The sequence below is a fragment of the Schistocerca gregaria genome, chromosome 6 (assembly GCF_023897955.1).
Source record: "Schistocerca gregaria isolate iqSchGreg1 chromosome 6, iqSchGreg1.2, whole genome shotgun sequence".
NCBI lineage: Eukaryota > Metazoa > Arthropoda > Insecta > Orthoptera > Acrididae > Schistocerca > Schistocerca gregaria.
Window position 1 is genome coordinate 532,903,035 of NC_064925.1, and position 21,990 is coordinate 532,925,024.

Here is a 21,990-nt window from a genome sequence, read left to right on the forward strand (position 1 = left end):
ATATGGTAAGTAATATAAACGTTTTCCTAAAGTGGCAATGTACGTGGAAATTTAAATGTTTCTTGTAATCTCCTTGGCCGCGCAATTGCTTTGGTCGTATTTCTTATTTGGTTTGTGACTGGGAGAGTATGGCAAGGGGTCAACATCAATGCGGAATAAACTAGCCTAGAAAAAAGTCTTTAAAGCCTGTAGAAAATAACATTTTGTGTAACAATCTCTAGAATCAGGAAAATATTCTGTTACATCCATACGTTAATTTAATCCTAACGAAACCGTCCGTGAAGGCCTTATTCATAGGCAGGAATTCTTTCAAATATCTTTGCAAGAAATTTCCTCATCTACGAGGAGTTAAAGTGATAAAAATCTTCGTTAATTTTCCATGAGACTCGAAACATATGTTCAATGTGAACTTTGAATAAAAGAAGGGCTGTGGGTGGGAGGGAGGCTTTGGTATCCTTCAAGAAGGCTGTTACGTAGTTGTTAAGCATCGAAACGGGCTCGCACTATGTCAACTGGAGCCGCCACACGGTGAGAGTCTAAGAAGTAGGACTTCTTATTCAGTTCAAGATTCACTTTTTAATTGTCACATTGAGTGTATGGTGAAAATCTGACTGTCTCAATGAGAAAGAAAATGAGAGCTTTCATCAACACGTCAAGTGATGTCAGGATAGCTGGCTTCCCGATATGACCAGAAACTACTTTGTATCATTTTATAGAGAAGTATGAAAGTAATTTCATATATGACAGAGTTGCGTTATATGATTCACCAGTAAGAGAAATATAAGACAATGAGCACACAGTTCCTTTATAATAGTAAGGTATTTTTATTTTGATCCGTCAATTGTACCTTCGCTCATACTAGAAATTTAAATTTCTTTACATTCAGATTATACGTGTATTGGTAATTTTCAAGTTTACAGCAAAGTCACATTGTGAAAAAACTGCTCGACAAAAAGAAATAAGGTCAAATTGGATTCAGTGTCTGGAACATCTAACAGACGATAATGAAAAAAATTAATTCACTGCCATGAGTTTTTCTTTCACCTTAATGATTCATTACAGTGCTCATTAGAAACCTATCCAGTCCGCATTGCTTGCTTCTATTCCGCTGTTTTTCTTCATTTATACATGTTTCAGATCACAGCCTGTATTACACATAAGAATCTCATAATTCATATGTTTCATTTCTCTAGAGACGTAGAGACTGATGTTATCGTCACCATTAGTACATCTATTATTTATTTTCCTTGAGATAAGCACACATTCACCCTGCCACGCTCATTATCTTACTGTGGACTGTCCTAAATTTACCACGAAAGACATTTCGTTGTTTCCTACGTCCAACACCCTCACCGTTCCAAGCAATGTGTGGAGAAATATTTGGTATTTGTCAAACACAACGTATATTCATTACGCATAGTCACTGGCATTGTGATACACATTTCTTCATTGTCACTTACATCGGAACGTAGACTTTCAATTTTACATGCCCTATTTCACTGAGAATCGTATGATGAAGTGGCGACAGTGATGTAGCTTGCGACAAAACTTAATTACCAGTTCAGAGACTTCCTCATCTTTACTATAACCGAGTCAGTAAAAGTAGAAACAGTTGCAATCGGCTGAAGGTGTCAGCTTAACGCGCCTACCTCAACCAGTCACGTAAAGCGATTTTGTAACCGTCTCTTCGGAAACGCCAACGACTCATATTTCAACTGCAGCCATTAGCGCTAGTGACCTGGAAGTTGGGAACAGTGCTGTTAGCTGTCAGGATCATCTTTTGTCCACTTGACTACAGCACCTCTCTTTCCCTTGGACTTCCATCTTCTAAGTTATTGATTCCTTTGTTTACGGGTAACAAACATGTAATCTCTCTGCAGATCTCTCGACACGAGACAGACTGAGAACTTACTGGTCGATGTACAACGAGCGGGTGGAAACGCCGTGCATTTCGTCGTTGCCGCAGTATTTACTGATTCCGAGGAGAGCGACAGGCCGGGCTACTGCCTGTCTAGACGGGCGAAGAACACGGCGCCGACGGAGGTGCTGGTTGATGAGGAGGCGAGCTGGGTGCGAACCCTGGTCACCGGCTGCAGCGTGGAGTCACGTCGAAGCAGGTGACGATCATGATGCGCGACTTGGCGGCGGCGACGCGCTTGGCCAGGATCTCCGTCTCCCTCTGCAGCGCCTCCAGGAAGGCGGGGTCTCGCGCGTCCATGCTCTCCTCCACGTGCACTGCAACAGCGCACACACACCTGTCACTGGGCGGCTCCGACGGTATGTGAAATCTGCGATAGCACAGTTATACACTGAAGAGCCAAAGAAACTGGTACAGGCATGCGTATTCAAATAGAGAGATATGTAAACAGGCAGAATACGGTGCTGCGGTAGGCAACGCCTGTATAAGACAACAAGGGTCTTGTGCAGTTGTTAGATCGGTTATTGCTACTACAATGGCAGGTTATCAAGATTTAAGTGAGTTTGAACGTGGTGTTATAGTCGGCGCACGAGCGATGGGACACAGCATCTCCGAGGCAGTGATGACGTGGGGATTTTTCAGTACGACGATGTCACGAGTGTACCGTGAACATCAAGAACCCTGTAAAATATCAAATCTCCGACATGGCTGCGTCTGGAAAAAGATCCTGTAAGAACGGGACCAACGTGGCACAAGTGCAACCCTTCTGCAAATTGGTGCAGATTTTAATGCTGAGCCAACACCAAGTGTCTGCGTGCGAGCCATTCAACGAAACGTAATCGATATGAGCTTTCGGACCGAAGGCCAACTCGTGTACCCTTGATGACTGCACGACACAAAGCCTTATGCGTTGCCTGGGCCCGTCAACACACACATTGGAGTTTTGATGACTGGAAACACGTTGCATGGTCGAACGAGTCTCGTTTCAATTTGCATTGAGCGGGTGGAAGTAGTTCACAAAGTGATAACTAAAGTATGGAACTCAGAGGTGATACCTGAAGAGTGGCAGGAGTCGATTCTGATCCCAATTTTTAAGAAGGGCGACAAAATGAATTGTAGTAATCATAGACTGATATCGCAATTAGCAGTATGTTCCTAAATTTTCTCGAATATTCTGCTAAGCAGGCTTACACCATCTACAGATGAAATTGTGGGGCATTACCAAGCTGGCTTTCGGTGGAACAGATCAACTATAGACCAAATATTCACCTTGCGTCAAATTTTGCAAAAGAAATTGGAATACAATAAACCAGTTCATAATCTTTTCATAGACCTTATAAAAGCATATGATTCAGTATTGCAATCAAAATTGTACAGAATTCTTTTGGAGCTTGGAATACCAAAGAGGTATGTTAGACTTATAGAAGCGAGTTTGAAAAACACAAAAGGTAGAGTACGCGTAGGGAAATTGGAGTCACAAGAATTTGTAAAATGCCCAGTCTCCGCTACTTTTTAATTTAGTCCTTGAATATATTGTACGAATGGCAGCAGATAATTCAGAGGGTGTGAAGTTGAATGGAAATATTAAGATATTAGGGTATGTAGATGATCTAAACATCATTAGCGATAGGAAAGAATCAGTAACAGCACATGTTAATGCGTTACTCATGGCTAGTGAAGACGTAGGTCTAAGGATAAGTGAAGACAGAACTAAGTACCTGGTTACCACTAGAATGCCAACAGCAGTAGAACAAGAAATGTTAAGAGTTGGAGACCTGCAGTTTGAAAAAGTGAACACGTTTTAGTATCTAGGTGTGGACATCACTTCGAGAAATGAGATTGAATCCGAACTGAAGGAGAGATTACGGGAAATGCGTGATACTTCTCACTGAAGAGATTACTTTCATCACGGATATTGTCTAGGAATTTAAAGATTAGAATATACAAAACTATTATTCTGCCAGTTATGCTCTATTGGTGTGAGACTTGGTCTCTCACTGTGCAAAATTAAAAACCGTTTCGAGTATTTGAAAACAAAATTTTGAGGAAAATTTTCGGAGCAAAAAGGGATGACATTGCCGGAGAGTGACGAAAACTGCATAACGAAGTGGTTTACAAACTCTATTCAAGCCGTGACATAATCAGTATTATTAAAACTGCATAACGAAGTGGTTTACAAACTCTATTCAAGCCGTGACATAATCAGTATTATTAAATCACGTAGGCTACGATGAGCGGGTCACGTAGATCGAATGGATGAGAGCAGGGCAGCTCTCAGAGTACTGGTAGGGCACATAGAGGAAAAACGTCCTATGGGGAGACCGAGGATTGGTTGGGAGAACAATGTGAAGGCTGATTTGAGGAGCCTAGGTATTGAAGGTGAATGGAAGGAAATAGCCCAAGACAGGGGCAGATGGCGAAAATACGTTGCTGCGGTAATGGACTCTCGAGTCCTGTATGACCAGTGAGTGAGTGAGTGTGGATGGATGGTTCAAATGCTTCTGAGCAATACGGGACTTAACGTCTGAGGTCATCAGCCCCTAGAACTTAGAACTACTTAAACCTAACTAACCTAAGGCCATCACACACATACATGCCCAAGGAAGGATTCGAACCTGTGACCGTAGCGGTCACGCGGTTCCAGACTGTAGCGCCTAGAAACGCTCGGCCACAACGGCCGGCGAGCGAGCGGGTGGACGCTTACGGGTAAGTATGGAGCGTCCATGGATCCTGCATGTCAGCAGAGGAGTATTGAAGCTGGCGGAGGCTCTGTGATGATGTGGGGCATGATATGGCACCCCTGATACGTCTAGGTACGACTCTGACAGATGGCACGTTATCATCCTGTCTGATCACCGGCATCCATTAATGTCCATTGTGCATTTCGATGGACTTGGGCAGTTCCAGCAGGACAATGCGACACCCCACTGGTTCAGAAGTGCTGCCGAGAGGCTCCAGGAGCACTCTTTTGGGTTTAAACACTTTCGCTGCCTGCCAAATTCCCCAGACATGAACATTATTGATGTCTTGCAACTTGATGTTCACAAGAGATCTAACCGAGCGAGGTGGCGCAGTGGTTAGCACACTGGACTCGCATTCGGGAGGACGACGGTTCAATCCCGTCTCCGGCCATCCTGATTTAGGTTTTCCGTGATTTCCCTAAATCGTTTCAGGCAAATGCCGGGATGGTTCCTTTGAAAGGGCACGGCCGATTTCCTTCCCAATCCTTCCCTAACCCGAGCTTGCGCTCCGTCTCTAATGACCTCGTTGTCGACGGGACGTTGAACACTAACCACCACCACCACAAGAGATCTCCACCTCTCGTACTTTTACGGATTTTTTGACAGCTCTGCAGGCTAAATGGTGTCGGTTCCCTCCACCACTACTTCAGAAATGAGTCGAGTCCATGCCACGTCACGTTTCCGCACTTCTGCGTGCTCGGGTGGGCCCTACACGATGTAAGGCGTGCGAGATTAGAAATGAGTGCACTACATACAGTTAGTTTTCTCGACATTGCTGACAGATAGACATCTCCCCATATCTCCATCCAAGTCTAAAGAAAAATTCATTATGTTAGGTAAATTTCGTACACAGCAGCACATGATGTACACAAAACGCAAAATCATAATGGCCCGCATTGGACAGTGCGATTTTTTTTTTTCAAATTTCGCACAATGCCTTACTTCAGTGCAAATGTTACAACAAGTATTAAAAAAAGTGATGGGCACACCATCGTGAAGCTGATATACAAAGCTACAAATTTCTTAACGAGTAGTTTCTGTAAAATCGTTCGAGAAAGGTTACTGATTCTGTCAGCACAGCTTGTCGCCAACCAGCCTAAAGTGGGTAAACAATGGCAGCTTCCCCTTCTGAACAAACGAATGAACTCGCTCAGCATTTCGGATTAAAATTCTTCGCTGTGCTCCCTAAAATCAGCTGCGTTGACATAAATACGGCGATCTGTTCTATGTTCATGCTGCACAGCTCAAGGAACACACACCTGAAGATTAAGAACGTGACTGTGCGGCTAGCGGTATATGCACTTTCAAAATCACCGCACCTGCCATTAGAAATCTTCATGCTCACTTAGTTCTAATAGATACGAAAATAATTGCTAAGGAGACACTGAATTCATAGACCTGAAAGGTTTATTGTCTCTATTACAAGCTACGGTAAACATTCCTAACGTTTCTAAATACACATACTGACGTTCGCTCTTATTTCAGCTTGATTTTACCATTGCTTCTACCGATATTTGAAAACGTTCGCTTCTAATAATGATGAGTTCTCAATCCCATACACGAACACTGCAACATTCAACGGATTTATCGAACTTCCCACGGCTCATGCGCACGTATCGTCCAGCGTCGTCTGACATCCAACCACGACTCCCCTCTACTAATTCCTTTCCGCGCCACCAGTTATGGCAGCCGCCAAACCGATCTCTGCTGTTTCCCCTGGCGGCAGTGCTATTGCGCTAGACCGTTACGTGTAAGGTATAGACATTGATACCCAAGGAGTAACTGCGTCTGTAAACTTACAAGGGCAATACTCAACCCCATGCAGGACATCAAAGACCCCTCCTTACTAACGCCTGAGAGGACATACATATTGTTCGCTCTGCCATTTGATATTATGTAGCCAGATCAAGTACGTTGAGTGAGGATACTGAATTGTTTACTGGAAGGCAAGTATTTCTCATAGACTATGCGACGATTTCTAGAGCACCATGGGTTGTGCACATGGTGACCATTTTGCGGCTTTACTTGATGCGGCAGCGTGGTAAGCACTTAATAGCGATTCTGAACGCAGGAGTATTATTATGTCTACTTTTCAGACGAGTCATACTCGCATGCATGCAGCCTCACGGTAACAATACCTGTGTCCGGAAGCTCCGAACTAACATTGCCAGATCGCGTTCGTCATCGTCGTATAGTCCTGTGAAAAGTATTTTAACCGATAATTTGCAATTGAGGCGAGTGAGTGCAATGTTTTTTGCCCGACTTTTGAGTGATGAACAGTTAGAAAATTGTGTGTCAGTTTTGCTTGGAATTATAGGTTCGTCTTCATTCAACCCGCACCTCAAGTCCGGAATTGTTATCGAATCTGAAACTTACGTCTACGGATATGACTCCGAGATGAAAACTCAGAATTTGCAATGGCAAATCAGAGAATTTCGTCGCCCTAAAAAGTCATGTCAGTCAAAATCGAATATCGGTCCATACTCATTGTTTTTTGGATACGATGGCATAGTATGATCAGAGTTCTTCAGAGGTGAACAAGTATTCTTTATCACGATAACACGCCATACCACACCTCGCTTTTGATTCACATGTTTTTGGCCGTAAAAGGTGTTCCTGTATGTTCACATCGATCTTCCTCACCAGATTTAGCACTATGCGACTTCTGGATCTTCCCAAAAATTCAAACTGTGCTTAAAGGAAAACGTGTTGACACTATTCATGACACTGAGAGGGCTAGGACGTAACAGCTGAACGCCGTTCCAAAAGAAGCCTTCCAGAAATGCTTCGAGTTATTGAATAAGTGCACTGTTAGTCAAGGCCAGTAATTTGAAGGAGACTAAATCGAATTCCATGTACGGTTATTGCTTTCTTGCTACTAAAATTCTTCAATGTACTTTTTGATGATACCTTATAATACTACAGTGTACAGCCGGCCGAAGTGGCCATGGGGTTCTAGGCGCTGCTGTCTGGAGCAGCGAGACCGCTACGGTGGCAGGTTCGAATCCTGCCTCGGGCATGGATGTGTGTGATGTCCTTAGGTTAATTAGGTTTAACTAGTTCTAAGTTCTAGGGGACTAATGACCTGAGAAGTTGAGTCCCATAGTGCTCAGAGCCATTTTTGAACTACACTGTACACTCACACTGCTTCAACTCTCCCTTTCTCGAATGTCAGCATGGCGGTGCTCATACCCTGGCGAGTTCTTCAGTTCTCTTTGTCGGCTAATACACACTTATGGTACAAAATATCACAACGACCTTCTTAGCAGCGCGATGGTCCACCTTTGAGACGCAATACAACAGTGATACTGCATGTCATGCATTCCATGTCATCGGTAGGTTTCCGGAAACATGTGGAACAGGTCATAAAATCCCATAAATTACACGGCGGTTATTTATAACCGCAATACTGGAGTCCAACGACTTCCAAAATGCTTTCGATCGCATTCTAATCAATGAAATTATTTAACAGAGCGCGTTTTCTAACATACTTTTACTGTAAATGCGTTTTATACGTTTGAAACAACTAATTTTCTTTTATGCAGCGCAAGTGTCAACTGTCACAGAGCAAGTAATATATACTGCTCAAAGACTCATTATGACTGCGAGAGACAGATTATCTGTGAATCGTGATACAAAAACTCTGTGAATATAATGTGGAACATCACGTGTGCAATGGACTCTCTCCTGATTTAGAATTGAGGAGAGTAGATTCGCAGCCGAACTCTAATTAGTGGCACTGTTTTAAGGTGCCATTTTGAGTACTGAATGTAACTGGATTAATTATGCTAACATTGCATCTCACGCAATAGGATGCTATAATCCGAAATGTAGCCATGAAGATCGTTTATGGGAAAAATACAATTTCATGAGTGGAAAAAGTACGTTCAGTTCTTTGGTTATTTTAACTTCTCCCTCGTATGTGGGCCGGAACATTGTTTCGTGTGTCGTAACTCGTAGGGAACTTTGTATCCTGAGAAATCAGAAGAGCCTGCACCACAGTCGTTTAAGTTCTATTTTAAGAGATTAAATTCTGGATGTTATCGCAACTGATCGCAACTTGGGCACTGATTCATATGCTGCAGAACTGAGTACGTCATAGAAACCAAGACCGCTTCCCCACGGCGTACAACTGTTCCGGTAATTATTTTAGAATTTTCTGAGTCGACGATCGCCGGAATTTTGCAGAGCCACAGAAATTTTATTCCAGGTGCTGACTTCGACCTCGAGAGAAAGAGAGAGTCTGATTACGAACTGCAACTGCTTATCATTTTACTTTATAGACTCGAGAATCAAATTAGGAATTAATTTCTCATCTGGAAGAGTAGGGGATAATTGTGTTAAAATATTGGGGAAGCCACTTCTCTCGCCCAAAAGTTTTTTTTCAAGTAACTAGATACTATTTAGTCACAATAATTTAACTTAATTTCATCGGGAGAGAAGTTAAAAGCACATGCAGGTGATCCGCAGTAAAGTATACGTAGTCCACATCTGTCTTAGTGGCTTCGATTATTGCATTATGTTCCGTAGAGAGCCGGGTGAATGTTATCCATAGCGAAATACTTCCCAACCTGTCTGCGTCCATACTGCTGTACGCCTGCATGACGGTGTATCCGGAGACTACTGTCACAGTGTTGTAACAAGAAACACGGTTCATCCAACCGGGCGACACGTGCCCATTCATCCATGGTCCAATCTCCGTGCCCATGGCTATCTTAATTAACGAAGTCACTTAGCAACATGGGAACACATCTACTTCTACATATTCATACATACCCTGCAAGCCACTGTACAGTGCGTAGCGAAAAGTATCCTGTACCACTACTATTCGTTTCTTTTCTGGTTCCACTTGTAGATAGCGCGAGGCAAGGACGATGGTCTACATGCCTCCGTAAGAGCCCGAATTCTTTGTATCCTATCTTCGTGGTCCTTACGCGAAATATATGTTAGCGGCAGTAGAATATCTCCACAAATGCACCAAACAACGAGAGCTTAGTACTAATAACACATTTGTGATTCACAGATGTGATTCACGCACCAGCGTCCTGTATGTGGTCTCCTATACAGATGAACCGCACTTCCCCAAAATTCTCCCAATAAACCGAAGACGACCATTCGCCTTACCTACCACATCACATGCTCGTTCTATTTCATATAGCTTTGCAACTTTATTCCCAGATATTTAAACGACGTGACTTCTCCATCAAGATATTACTAATGCTGTATCCGAACATTGCACGTTTCTTTTTCCTACTCGTCTGCATTAACTTATATTTTTGTACATTTAGAGCTAGCTGCCATACATCACACCTTCAAGTCATATTCTATCATCCTGCACTCAACTCATATTCACCTTCTCGTACATCACAACTTCATCAACAAACAGCCGCATATTGCCATACACCCTGTTGGCCAGATCATTTACGTATATAGGAAGTAATAGCGCTCCTGTCAGACTACCCTGTTCCATGAACACTCGCTGTCGCGGACCGCATACTATTTCTTACGAACCCTTCACGCAACACACATACTCGGGAACCCATTCCGTATTATCGTATCTTCATTAACAGCCTGCAGTGGGGTGCATGTGAAGTACTTTAGCAAAATCTGGAAAAATGGTATCTACCCGTTGCCCTTTATCAATAGTTCGCAGTATGTTGTTGTTGTTGTTGTGGTCTTCAGTCCTGAGACTGGTTTGATGCAGCTCTCCATGCTCCTCTATGCTGTGAAGGCTTCTTCATCTCCCAGTAAGTACTGCAACCTAGATCCTTCTGAATCTGTTTAGTGTATTCATCTTTTGGTCTCCCTCTACGATTTTCACCCTCCACGCTGCCCTCTGATACTAAATTGGTAATCCCTTGATGCCTCAGAACATGTCCTACCAACCGATCCCTTCTTCTAGTCAAGTTGTGCCACAAACTTCTCTTCTCCCCAATTCTGTTCCATACTTCCTCATTAGTTATGTGATCTACCCATCAATCTTCAGCATTCTTCTGTAGCATCACATTTCAAAAGCTTCTATTCTCTTCTTGTCCAAACTATTTATCGTCCACGTTTCACTTCCATACATGGCTACATTCCATACAAATACTTTCAGAAACGACTTCCTGACATTTAAATCTACACTCGATGTTAACAAATTTCTCTTCCTCAGAAACGCTTTCCTTGCCATTGCCAGTCTACATTTTATATCCTCTCTACTTCGACCATCATCAGTCATTTTGCTCCCCAAATAGCAAAACTCCTTTAGAACTTTAAGAGTCTCATTTCCTAATCTAATTCCCTCAGCATCACCCCATTCAATTCGACTACATTCCATTATCCTCGTTTTGCTTTCGTTAATGTTCATCTTATATACTCCTTTCAATAGACTGTCCATTCCGTTCAATTGCTCTTCCAAGTCCTTTGCTGTCTCTGACAGAATTACAATGTCATCGGCGAACCTCAAAGTTTTTATTTCTTTTCCATGGATTTTAATACGTACTCCGAATTTTTCTTTTGTTTCCTTCACTGCTTGCTCAATATACAGAATAACATCGGGGAGAGGGTACAACCCTGTCTCACTCCCTTCCCAACCACTGCTTCTTTTCGTGTCCCTCGACTCTTATAACTGCCATCTGGTTTCTGTACAAATTGTATGTTCGCAGTATATCGTGTGAGAACAGGGCAACCCGAGCTCCAAACGAACGATGCTTTCTAAAACTGTGCTGATTCGTAGACATAAACTTCTCGGTCTGAAGAAAATTTCTTGTATTAGAACTGAGAATTTGTTCACGTTTTCTGTACCAAACCGAAAATTTGTAATTTAGCGGGTGCGATCTTTTACCCTTATTATATAAACGATTCAACTGCGCTTTTTCCCAGTCGCTTGGGACTTTACGATGGGCAAGAGATTCACAATTACCATTTGGGAGGTGAGAAGCATAGCCTTTAAGAACTGTTTATCCCTCACAACAAGCAGAGACGAACCAAAATATAATGGCTCTATGTACATGACTCTGGAGTCGTCTTCTGCAGCCTCGCATTTATCCGCGTGCTGTGTTCGGAAGCTCTGTTACCCTCATCAGCATTGTACTCTGTCCTCAGATCTACCACAGATCACCTTCTACTACGCTGACAAAAAGGACAAACCACAGACGTCCACGTTGTGTAATGATGCGTGGACGTCCAACAGTCGGTTTCCCACTCGTGGTTTCCCAAGTCCCAACCACTTCCCGTAGATGCTCCCAAGAGCAGCACGTGAACAGCAGATCTGCATCACCGTTTCTGAGACGATGGATGCCAAGTGCTGGGTCGTAACAATTTTCCCACTGACAAGGAACTTTACGAAGGGGGATTTGATAATGTGGCTACACCTATTGCACATTCGTCTCTGCTTTGCTCAAGAGTACAAGCAATCAACATCAGCCAACACAGTATCAGCCCCAGGGAGCTGTAATAAAATATCTACAACCACCTACCCACAACACACATACACACACACACACACACACACACACACACACACACACACACACACACACTATGTGCCTCAGAGTTAACACCAGCTCATCGGTCACAAGCCACTTGGTATTGAATAGCACTTACGTACGCAAGTAAAATACGTTTTCAAATATTCGCTTAATGTCGATGACTATTATGAACAAGTGTGATTGGAATCAGTTAAGTGTGTTTGAATTCGGTGATAAATTAGTCAGTACAGATTAATATAATCACCCGGGGTAAGAATAAGCTACATTTTATGGAAATGAAAGCAATTACAATATATGTCATAATTTGCTGTAACTGGTGCACCAAATCCGGTTTAATTTGATTGGTGGCAAAAGCTTCACACAGGCGCGTTTTTAATTAATAAATATAATATATAATTAACAAATGTAATTTATAATTTGAAGGTCAGATTAAGAAATTAATAACATCAATTAGTTAGAATTCGTCCGATTACGTAATCTGTTCTAATTTCGAATACACTAACTGCTGGTTGCAAGTTGTTTCATATGTCGTATTACTGAATGTGGTCTGCTATATAAATTACTTGTCTTAATGTCTCTATGTTCTTGACCTTGAATTTAACCAAACATGTAACGTACAGGAAAGCAAAATACTCCCATTTTGGTCAACACTTTCTTCCGTCTATTCTTCAATTAGTAGATCTAACTTACGTAAATTGGCTTGTCAAAAAGGACAGTACAATAAATCCATCTCCACTTAAGATGAAATCGGCACAAGGTTTTAAAGGCCATTCAAGACAGTTTATTCCACACCATGTTGCAGTTTATGGATCAGTTTTAGCAGTATTCGTGTATTAAACATGCTCAGTTTTGGATGTTCTGCTGATCTTGCCAGGGACTCACAAATTTCTATCGCAGCTTACTGAACAACAAAGGACTGCTAGAAGAGTACATCCCCATTTCCCTTCGTGCTGCCTGGGTTCACAAAGCTTGGAAATTCTTCATATAACAAAACTACCTTATGTACGCCTACAGTACACTCTACCAGAATTTCTTGTAAGTGCTCTAAAATATTCATACTGATAGCCCCTCATTACATGCTTGTACAGCATCCGGAAAATGTTTCCACTATTTCAGCTAGCTAATCGTATAGAGATTATTCCTCAGTAGGTAATCATTCTTATGTAATCACTCTTTATCAGCGTGTACTGGATCTTTGCCTTCACAGTCGGTACCTCCTTAGAGGTGATCATTTATAGTATGTCAGTTATACTGTGATGAGTACTTTGTGTGACACTTTCTTTTAACAAGGCAATAATGAATCCATCTCTACACAATATTTGGTAAGGAAATCATAAAATAGTTTGTGCACCAAAATTCCTTTCTCTACAGCTGCAAGATCGCATAATCTTCTGTAGTCAAGATAGTCTGGTCTACTGATGTTTTCCATTTCCCTGAAAGTGCTTTTAGTATGAGTGGATATCAGGAAAACTAATACTGTGGGGTGAAATTAAAGCACAGAACACTGTACAGTTAGTTATATACCTCTTCGGTACTGAATTCTGAAAATATAGTGGAGACAGTCCACATTCATTGCAATAGAAGACATTTATCGCCTGGAACCCGGTGGACACCGCTTAGGATTGTTTTCTGACATACCCAAATGAAATTTAATTAATTCCGAAGGCGGAAGAGAGTTGTCCATAGACTTAGAGGAAGTGCGAAATTAGAGCGAGCAGAAAGACTTTCCACCGTTGGCCAAATATGATGTTTTTTCCGATCAATGACACAAAAACTTATAAAAACTGTTATTCGAGAAGTTAGAGGGAATGAGAAGCCAACCAGTTACAAAGGACTGCATGCACAAGTTAGGGTGTTGTTCTCACACAGCATAGCACATGGAAACTCCGAGAACAGAACTGATTTAGACCTTCCAGAGATGACATCACTGCTCATTTCGGGAAGGCGGATGATGGAAGCTACCACGTGAAGGCACAAGACAGGAGCTGATGTTATTCTCACTGTGGACGCAGACATCATACTGCAGGAATGTATATATTTATATTTCGCCGTATGTAACTGCACTCAGGCCTCACATGAATTAAAGTAGAACCAGTCTAGAACACACGCCCCGTTTTCTGAGATGTGTTCAACAATTGTTTAATTTAGTTGTTCATTTTTCAAAATTTTAATGGGGATATAGTCTGTTTTTGGGAGACATGTGTTGTGGCTCACCCTTCATGTAATTGTTCCATATTTTGTACTTTTTTCATTGGTCAGGCCTACTTACGACCACATGAAATAACTAATGTATTATTTCATTCTTCCTTTTCTTCTTCCCTGCTGCTTTTCGTTCTTTCCCTATATACTTCTTCTTCTGTCCGTACTGCACCTGTTTTTTTCCTTGTTTCCTCCTGGAAGCGCTTCAGACGTTTTACTAAAGCCCTGCCCTTTTGTCTTTCACCCGTTTATCTCTCCTTTATTCCATATCCCTCAAGTCAGCTTTAACGTGTGTGATCCACCTCAGTGCTGATTTTGGATTTATGTCGAAAAAGTGAAAAATTCTTTTTCTTATCCTGTTTTGATCCATCCTTTTTAGGTGTCCATACAATTCAGCTCTCCTCTTGCTCATTGTGTTTAATTTCCGTTCTCTTTATTTCATAAAATACCTTAGTTCTTTGTAATTACTTTGTTTGGTTCTCATATTTTTAGTACCAAGATTTTACTGATATTTTACTTTCCATGTCTTCTTTTAACTTAATTAGTTGCTGTGTCCAGTGACCACTCTGGTCTACAGTGTTGTATTGTCGGCATTTTGTGTTTTTGGGTATATACACATATGGATAGAAGGTTTGGCATCACCCCAATACCCAGAACTCCTGAAGACTGACGTTGATTATGCATATTGCGTCACAGACACAGTCCCTTTGACTGGTCAGAGGTGTCACTAATTCCACCAAAAGATGTAAACAACCAGGTATGAGTTGCGCCTATGAGACCGAGGGGGCCCGACAGGCGATCAGTTCCAGGTATTACACCAGGAAGGAGTATACGGATTGCCGTACGTCGGCTCCACATAATGCCACCACAAACAGCAAGGAACCTCATCCTTGCTGCACCAAGGTGCCGAGTTCAACCATGCCTTGACCGTAAATACCGGAAATTGGATCGTGTCCGCATTTTTACTTTGTGCCTGGAATGACTCTCAAAAAGAGAAGGTTCCTGACGTCTCGAAGTGAACCAAAGCGAAGCTGTTCAAACATGGAGGAGATAGAGAGAGACAGGAATTGTCGATGACATGCCTCCCTCAGGCCGCCCAATGGCTACTGCTGTAGTGGATGACCGCTAGCTATGGATTATGGCTCGGAGGTACCCTGACAGCAACGCTACCATGTTGAACAATCCTTTTCGTGCAGCAATGACTCAAACTGTGCGCAATAGGCTGCATGATGCGCAACCTCACCCCCTACCAACATGACGAGGTCCACGACACCATGCAGCACGGTATAGATGTGCCCAACAACATGCCGAATGGACCGCTCAGGATTGGCCTCACGTTCTCTTCACCGATAACTGTCGCATATGCCTTTAACCAGACAATCGTGGGAGGCAACCTGGTCAGGCTGAACGTCTTAGACACACTGTCTAGCGAGTGCAGCTAGGTGGAGATTCCCTGATGTTTTGAAGTGGCGTTATATATGCCGAAGTCCGCCGCTGGTGGTCACGGAAAGCACCGTTACGGCCGTAAGGTGCGTGAATGCCATCCTCCGATCGATAGTGCTACCATATCGGAAGCATATTGGCGATGCACTCGTCTTCATGGACTATAATTCGCCCCCACATCGTGCACATTGTGTGAATGACTTCCTTCAGGATGACGACATCGCTCGACTAGAGTGGCCAGCATGTTCTCCAGACAAGAACCTTATGGAACATGACTGGGATAGACTGGAAAGGGTTGTATATGGACGACGTGACCCACCAACCACTGTGTGGGATCTACGTCGGATCGGCGTTGAGGAGTGCCTTGATGATAGTATGACACGACGAATACAGGCATGCATCAATGCAAGAGGACGTGGTACTGGGTATTAGAGGCATAGGTGTGTACAGCAATCTGGATCACCACCTCTGAAGGTCTCGCTGTATGGTGGTACAACATGCAATGTGTGGTTTTCATGAGCAATACAAACGGCGGAAATGATGTTTATATTGATCTCTATTCGAATTTTCTGTACAGGTTCCGGAACTCTTGGAACCGACGTGACGCAAAATTTTTTTTGGTCATGTATGTATTCGTTGTTATAATGGCGTGTCATGTGATAAACCACCTCCATTTTTCTTATCCTTGCTAAGTTAGCTTCTATGGCCAAAGCATTTTGTTGTATTTTTTCACTTAGACATTTAAATTTTGTAGCCCTTTTTATTCTTTCATAACCAGTTAGCATGTATCTTGCTGACTCCTTCACATCTGTCATGTGCTCTGTTATTTTATTTTTTATTTTTTATAGGTCTTTAGAGGCCTGCTATTGCAGATATTACAGATGTTTCTTGTAGGTAAATCATCTGTATTGTAGCATCACCTACAGATTCAGGTAAGGTAGGAAGGTCATCTGCGAAAGCCATACAATCTGTACCTTTTCGCCCAGTTCAAAGTTTTCAAATTCATTCTTCTTCTTTCATTTCCTCCATTAAATTGTACAGTACAAAATTGAAGAGCACCAGAGACAATTTATTTCCTTCTCTTACACCAGTTTTGACATTGTGACTTACTATCTCTGTTTTAAATATGAACTGGTGCACACCACTATCCCAACAAGAATATTAAATAGTTTGTGCATGATGGAAATTTCTGTTCATTTCATTGCTGTTCGTTTACGTTTTCTGGAAAAGGTCCCAGGGATCATAAAAACAGATGACAGGGTTCACGGCATGACTTGGCGCCCAGGGATACGCCCGGAGTTTGTGGCAGTACAATATACCCTAAAGAGCCCTCCTGATGTGCCTGTATGACGAGGTGTCGACTCCTCCTTTGCGCCTGTCCCACCCGCTGAGGGCAACGTGTGTTTGGTACAGCTGGTGACTCACGTACGGTCGAAGTCCCAGCGCGAGGCGGGCAGCAGGAGGCGCGCCTTGGTCAGCGCCAGCTCCAGTTTGAGCTCCAGCTGCTGGTCTCGTAGCCGCCGCAGTCGCCGCGCGCTCCGCTCCGTCCAGCGGCGCTCCAGCCGCGCCACGTCCTCCAGGCAGTACTCCAGCACCGAAACGCGATGCGCCGCCGTCGGCCCAGATGCCGCTGCGGAAACACAACGCACCGTATCACCCTAACCTGTAGCGTCAAATTGGTTTATTCTATAACGGATCATTAATTGGGTATCTGAACGATGACTGTATCCAAACCATTTGTCAATGGATTAAGCAAACTTTCCCATTATGTATTTATTAAGAAGAGATTCGAATATTTCACTCAGCTATCTTTATTTATGATATTTGCATATTTTGCTGTCGTTTTCATAGATACAGAATTCTATTTTCATAAGTACGTATGGCTGTGCAAACAAGATTTTCGTCAAGTACACTGACCAACTACAGTAGGGTACAAATACACAACTGGCCATTAAAATTGCTACACCACGAAGGTGACGTGCTACAGACGCGAAATTTAACCGACAGGAAGAAGACTCTGTGATATGCAAATAATTAGCTTTTCAGAGCATTCACACAAGGTTGGCGCCTGTGGCGACACCTACTACGTGCTCACATGAGGAAAGTTTACAACCGATTTCTCATACACAAACAGCAGCTGACCGGCGTTGGCTGGTAAAACGTTGTTGTGATGCCTCGTGTAAGGAGAAATGCGTACCATCACGTTTCCGACTTCGATAAAGGTCGGATTGTAGCCTAACGCGATTGCGGTTTATCGTATCACGATATTGCTGCTCGCGCTAGTCGAGATCCAATGGCTGTTAGCAGAATATGGAATCGGTGGGTTGACGAGGGTAATACGGAACGCTGAATCCCAACTGCCTCGTATCACTACCAGTCGAGATGACAGGCGTCTTATCCGCATGGCTGTAAGGGATCGTGCAGCCACGTCTCGATCCCTGAGTCAACAGGTGGGGACGTTTGCAAGACAACAACCATCAGCACGAACAGTTCGACGACGTTTCCAGCAGCACGGATTATCAACTCTACATCTACATCTACGTCTACATGACTACTCTGCAATTCACATTTAAGTGCTTGGCAGAGGGTTCATCGAACCACAATCATACTATCTCTCTACTATTTCACTCCCGAACAGCGATCGGGAAAAACGAACACCTAAACCTTTCTGTTCGAGCTCTGATTTCTCTTATTTTATTTTGATGATCATTCCTACCTATGTAGGTTGGGCTCAACAAAATATTTTCGCATTCGGAAGAGAAAGTTGGTGACTGAAATTTCGTAAAAAGGTCTCGCCGCGACGAAAAACGTCTATGCTGTAATGACTTCCATCCCAACTCGTGTATCATATCTGCCACACTCTCTCCCATATAACTCATGTGGATTACCTCACACTTTTAGTTATTTATCGTCAACTGCCACCTGCCACACCATACAGCAATCTTTTCTAAATCGCTTTGCAACTGATACTGGTCTTCGGATGACCTTACTAGACGGTAAATTACAGCATCATCTGCGAACAATCTAAGAGAACTGCTCAGATTGTCACTCAGGTCATTTATATAGATCAGGAACAGCAGAGGTCCCAGGACGCTTCCCTGGGGAACACCTGATATCACTTCAGTTTTACTCGATGATTTGCCGTCTATTACTACGAACTGCGACCTTCCTGACAGGAAATCACGAATCCAGTCGCACAACTGAGACGATACCCCATAGCTCCGCAGCTTGATTAGAAGTCGCTTGTGAGGAACGGTGTCAAAAGCTTTCCCGAAATCTAGAAATACGGAATCAACTTGAGATCCCCTGTTGATAGCGGTCATTACTTCGTGCGAATAAAGAGATAGCTGCGTCGCACAAGAGCGATGTTTTCTGAAGCCATGCTGATTACGTGTCAATAGATCGTTCCCTACGAGGTGATTTATAATGTTTGAATACAGTATATGCTCCAAAACCCTACTGCAGACCGACGTCAATGATATAAGTCTGTAGTTAAATGGATTACTCCTACTACCCTTCTTGAACACTGGTGCGACCTGCGCAATTTTCCAATCTGTAGGTACAGATCTATCAGTGAGCGAGCGGTTGTATATGAGTGCTAAGTAGGGAGCTATAGTATCAGCGTAATCTGAAAGGAACCTAATCGGTATACAATCTGGACCTGAAGACTTGCCCGTATCAAGCGATTTTAGTTGCTTCGCAACACCTAAGGTATCTACTTCTAAGAAACTCATGCTAGCAGATGTTCGTGTTTAAAATTCTGGAATATTCCTTTCGTCTTCCCTGGTGAAGGAATTTCGGAAAACTGCGTTCAATAACTCCGCTTTAGCGGCACAGTCGTCTGTAACAGTACCATCGGCAGCGAAGGTATTGACTGCGTCTTGCCGCTTGTGTACTTTACATACGACCAAAATTTCTTCGGATTACTACCCAATTTCGAGCCAATGTTTCGGGACCTATTAAAGGCATCTCGCATCGTAGTACGTGCCAAATTTCGCGCGTCTGTAAGTTTTAGCCCATCTTCGGGATTTCGCGTTCTTCTGAACTTCGCATGCTTTTTCCGTTGCCTCTGCAACAGCGTTCGGACCTTTTTTGTGTACCACGGGGGATCCGTTCCATCTCTTACCAATTTATGAGGTATGAATATCTCAATTGCTGTTGCTACTATATCTTTGAATTTGAGCCACATCTCGTCTACATTCGCATAGTCAGTTCGGAAGGAATGGAAATTGTCTTTTAGGAAGGCTTCTAGTGACACTTTATCCGCTTTTTTAAATAAAAATATTTTGCGTCTGTTTCTGATGGATTTGGAAGAAATGGTATTGAGCCTAGCTACAACGACCTTGTGATCACTAATCCCTGTATCAGTCAATATGCTCTCTATCAGCTCTGGATTGTTTGTGGCTAAGATGTCAAGTGTGTTTTCGCCACCATTTACAATTCGCGTGGGTTCGTGGACTAACTGCTCGAAATAATTTTCGGAGAAAGCATTTAGGACAATCTCGGAAGACGTTTTCTGCCTACCATCGGTTTTGAACAAGTATTTTTGCCAACATACCGAGGGTAGGTTGAAGTCCCCACCAACTGTAACCGTATGAGTGGCTGCGGTTACCCTTGACGCTGCATCACAGACAGGATCGCCTGCGATGGTGTACTCAACGACGATACAGGTTGCACGAATGGCAAAACGTCATTTTTTTCGGATGAACACAGGTTCTGTTTACAGCATCATGATGGTCGCATCCGTGTTTGGCATGTCGCTGTGAACGCACATTGGAAGCGTGTATTTGTCATCGACATACTGGCGTATCACCCGGCGTGATGGTATGGGGTACCATTGGTTACACGTCTCGGTCACCTCTTGCTCGCGTTGACGACACTTTGAACAGTGCACGTTACATTTCAGATGTGTTACGATCCGTGGCTCTACCCTTCATTCGATCCCTGCGAAACCCTACATTTCAGCAGGATAATACACGACCGCATGTTGCAGGTCCTGTACGGGCCTTTCTGGACACTAAAAATGTTCGACTGCTGCTCTCGCCAGCACATTATCCAGATCTGTCACTTACTGAAAACGTCTGGTCAATGGTGGACGAGCAACTGGCTTGTCACAATACGCCAGTCACTACTCTTGATGAACTGTGGTATCGTGTTGAAGCTGCATGGACAGCTGTACCTGTACACGCCATCCAAGCTCTGTTTGACTCAATGCCCAGGAGTATCAACTCCGTTATTACGGCCAGAGGTGGTTGTTCTGGGTACTGATTTCTCAGGATCTATGCACCCAAACTGCATGAAAATGTACTCACAGGTCAGTTCTAGTATAATACAATTGTCCAACGAATACCCGTTTGTCATCTGCATTTCTTCTTGGTGTAGCAATTTTAATGGCCAGTAGTGTATAAAATTGAATCAGCAAGAGATCTTCAGAAGGAGATGAGCCAAGATGATACTCGTAACAGATGTACTGGTGTCGAGAGGCCGTCCGTGGTGGCCGAGCGGTTCTAGGCGCTTCTGTCCGGAACGGCGCGACCGCTACTTTCGCAGGTTCGAATCCTGCCTCGGTCATGGATGTGTGTGATGTTCTTAGGTTAGGTAGGTTTAAGTAGTTCTGAGTTATAGGGGACTGATGACCTCCGATGTTAAATCCCACAGTGCCATTTGAACCATTCTTTTTTTGTGTCGAGAGAGAAACGCCTGTTTATCTGAATGACATTACAGCTGTAACTCTTCAGTTATGGGAACATATAACAGCGAGAGTTTCAGTTTGACAATGGTGTTTGCGTCAGTATAATTCTATTTGTCACTGATTCGTCTGTTTCTAGAGTTTATTTGGACGGTGGATATTCTACACTACCTATCCAAAAGCATCCGGACAGCGCTCTGCAATGTGGAATTGACCACTAGATGTCACAAGAGGAAGACCTGCCAATGTACAGAGAAGTGGGGAGTATTGGGTTGTCAGTAGAGGCAGTAACAAGAGAACGGACTGGTCGGGAGAGCTGAGTACCTTAGAATGTGTACTAGTCATTGGATGTCACCTAAGTAAAAATTCCTCGTGGGGTGTATCACACGTTATAAGAGCCCAAAGTGGAATGCTGGTGAAACGGAAAAGGGAAGGAACATGAACAGCTAGACCGAGACTACGCAGAACTCATGTTCTGACGGACGAGTACCGTCGAATATTTCGGAGGGTAGCAGTAAAGAATGGGAT

At 43.2% G+C, this 21,990-nt stretch overlaps 1 protein-coding gene across 1 annotated transcript in view; it reads right to left on the reverse strand.

The window, feature by feature from the left end:
• Positions 1-549: 549 nt before the first annotated feature.
• The window catches only part of LOC126278929 (uncharacterized), a gene marked incomplete at its 5' end in the record, with an annotated part of 247,925 nt that continues 226,484 nt past the window's right edge, over positions 550-21,990 (reverse strand). Inside the window, 2 exons of the mRNA XM_049979206.1 lie at positions 550-2,235; positions 17,203-17,403. Coding sequence (XP_049835163.1) covers positions 2,084-2,235; positions 17,203-17,403 — 353 coding nt within the window. The remainder of the gene's footprint in view (positions 2,236-17,202; positions 17,404-21,990) is intronic.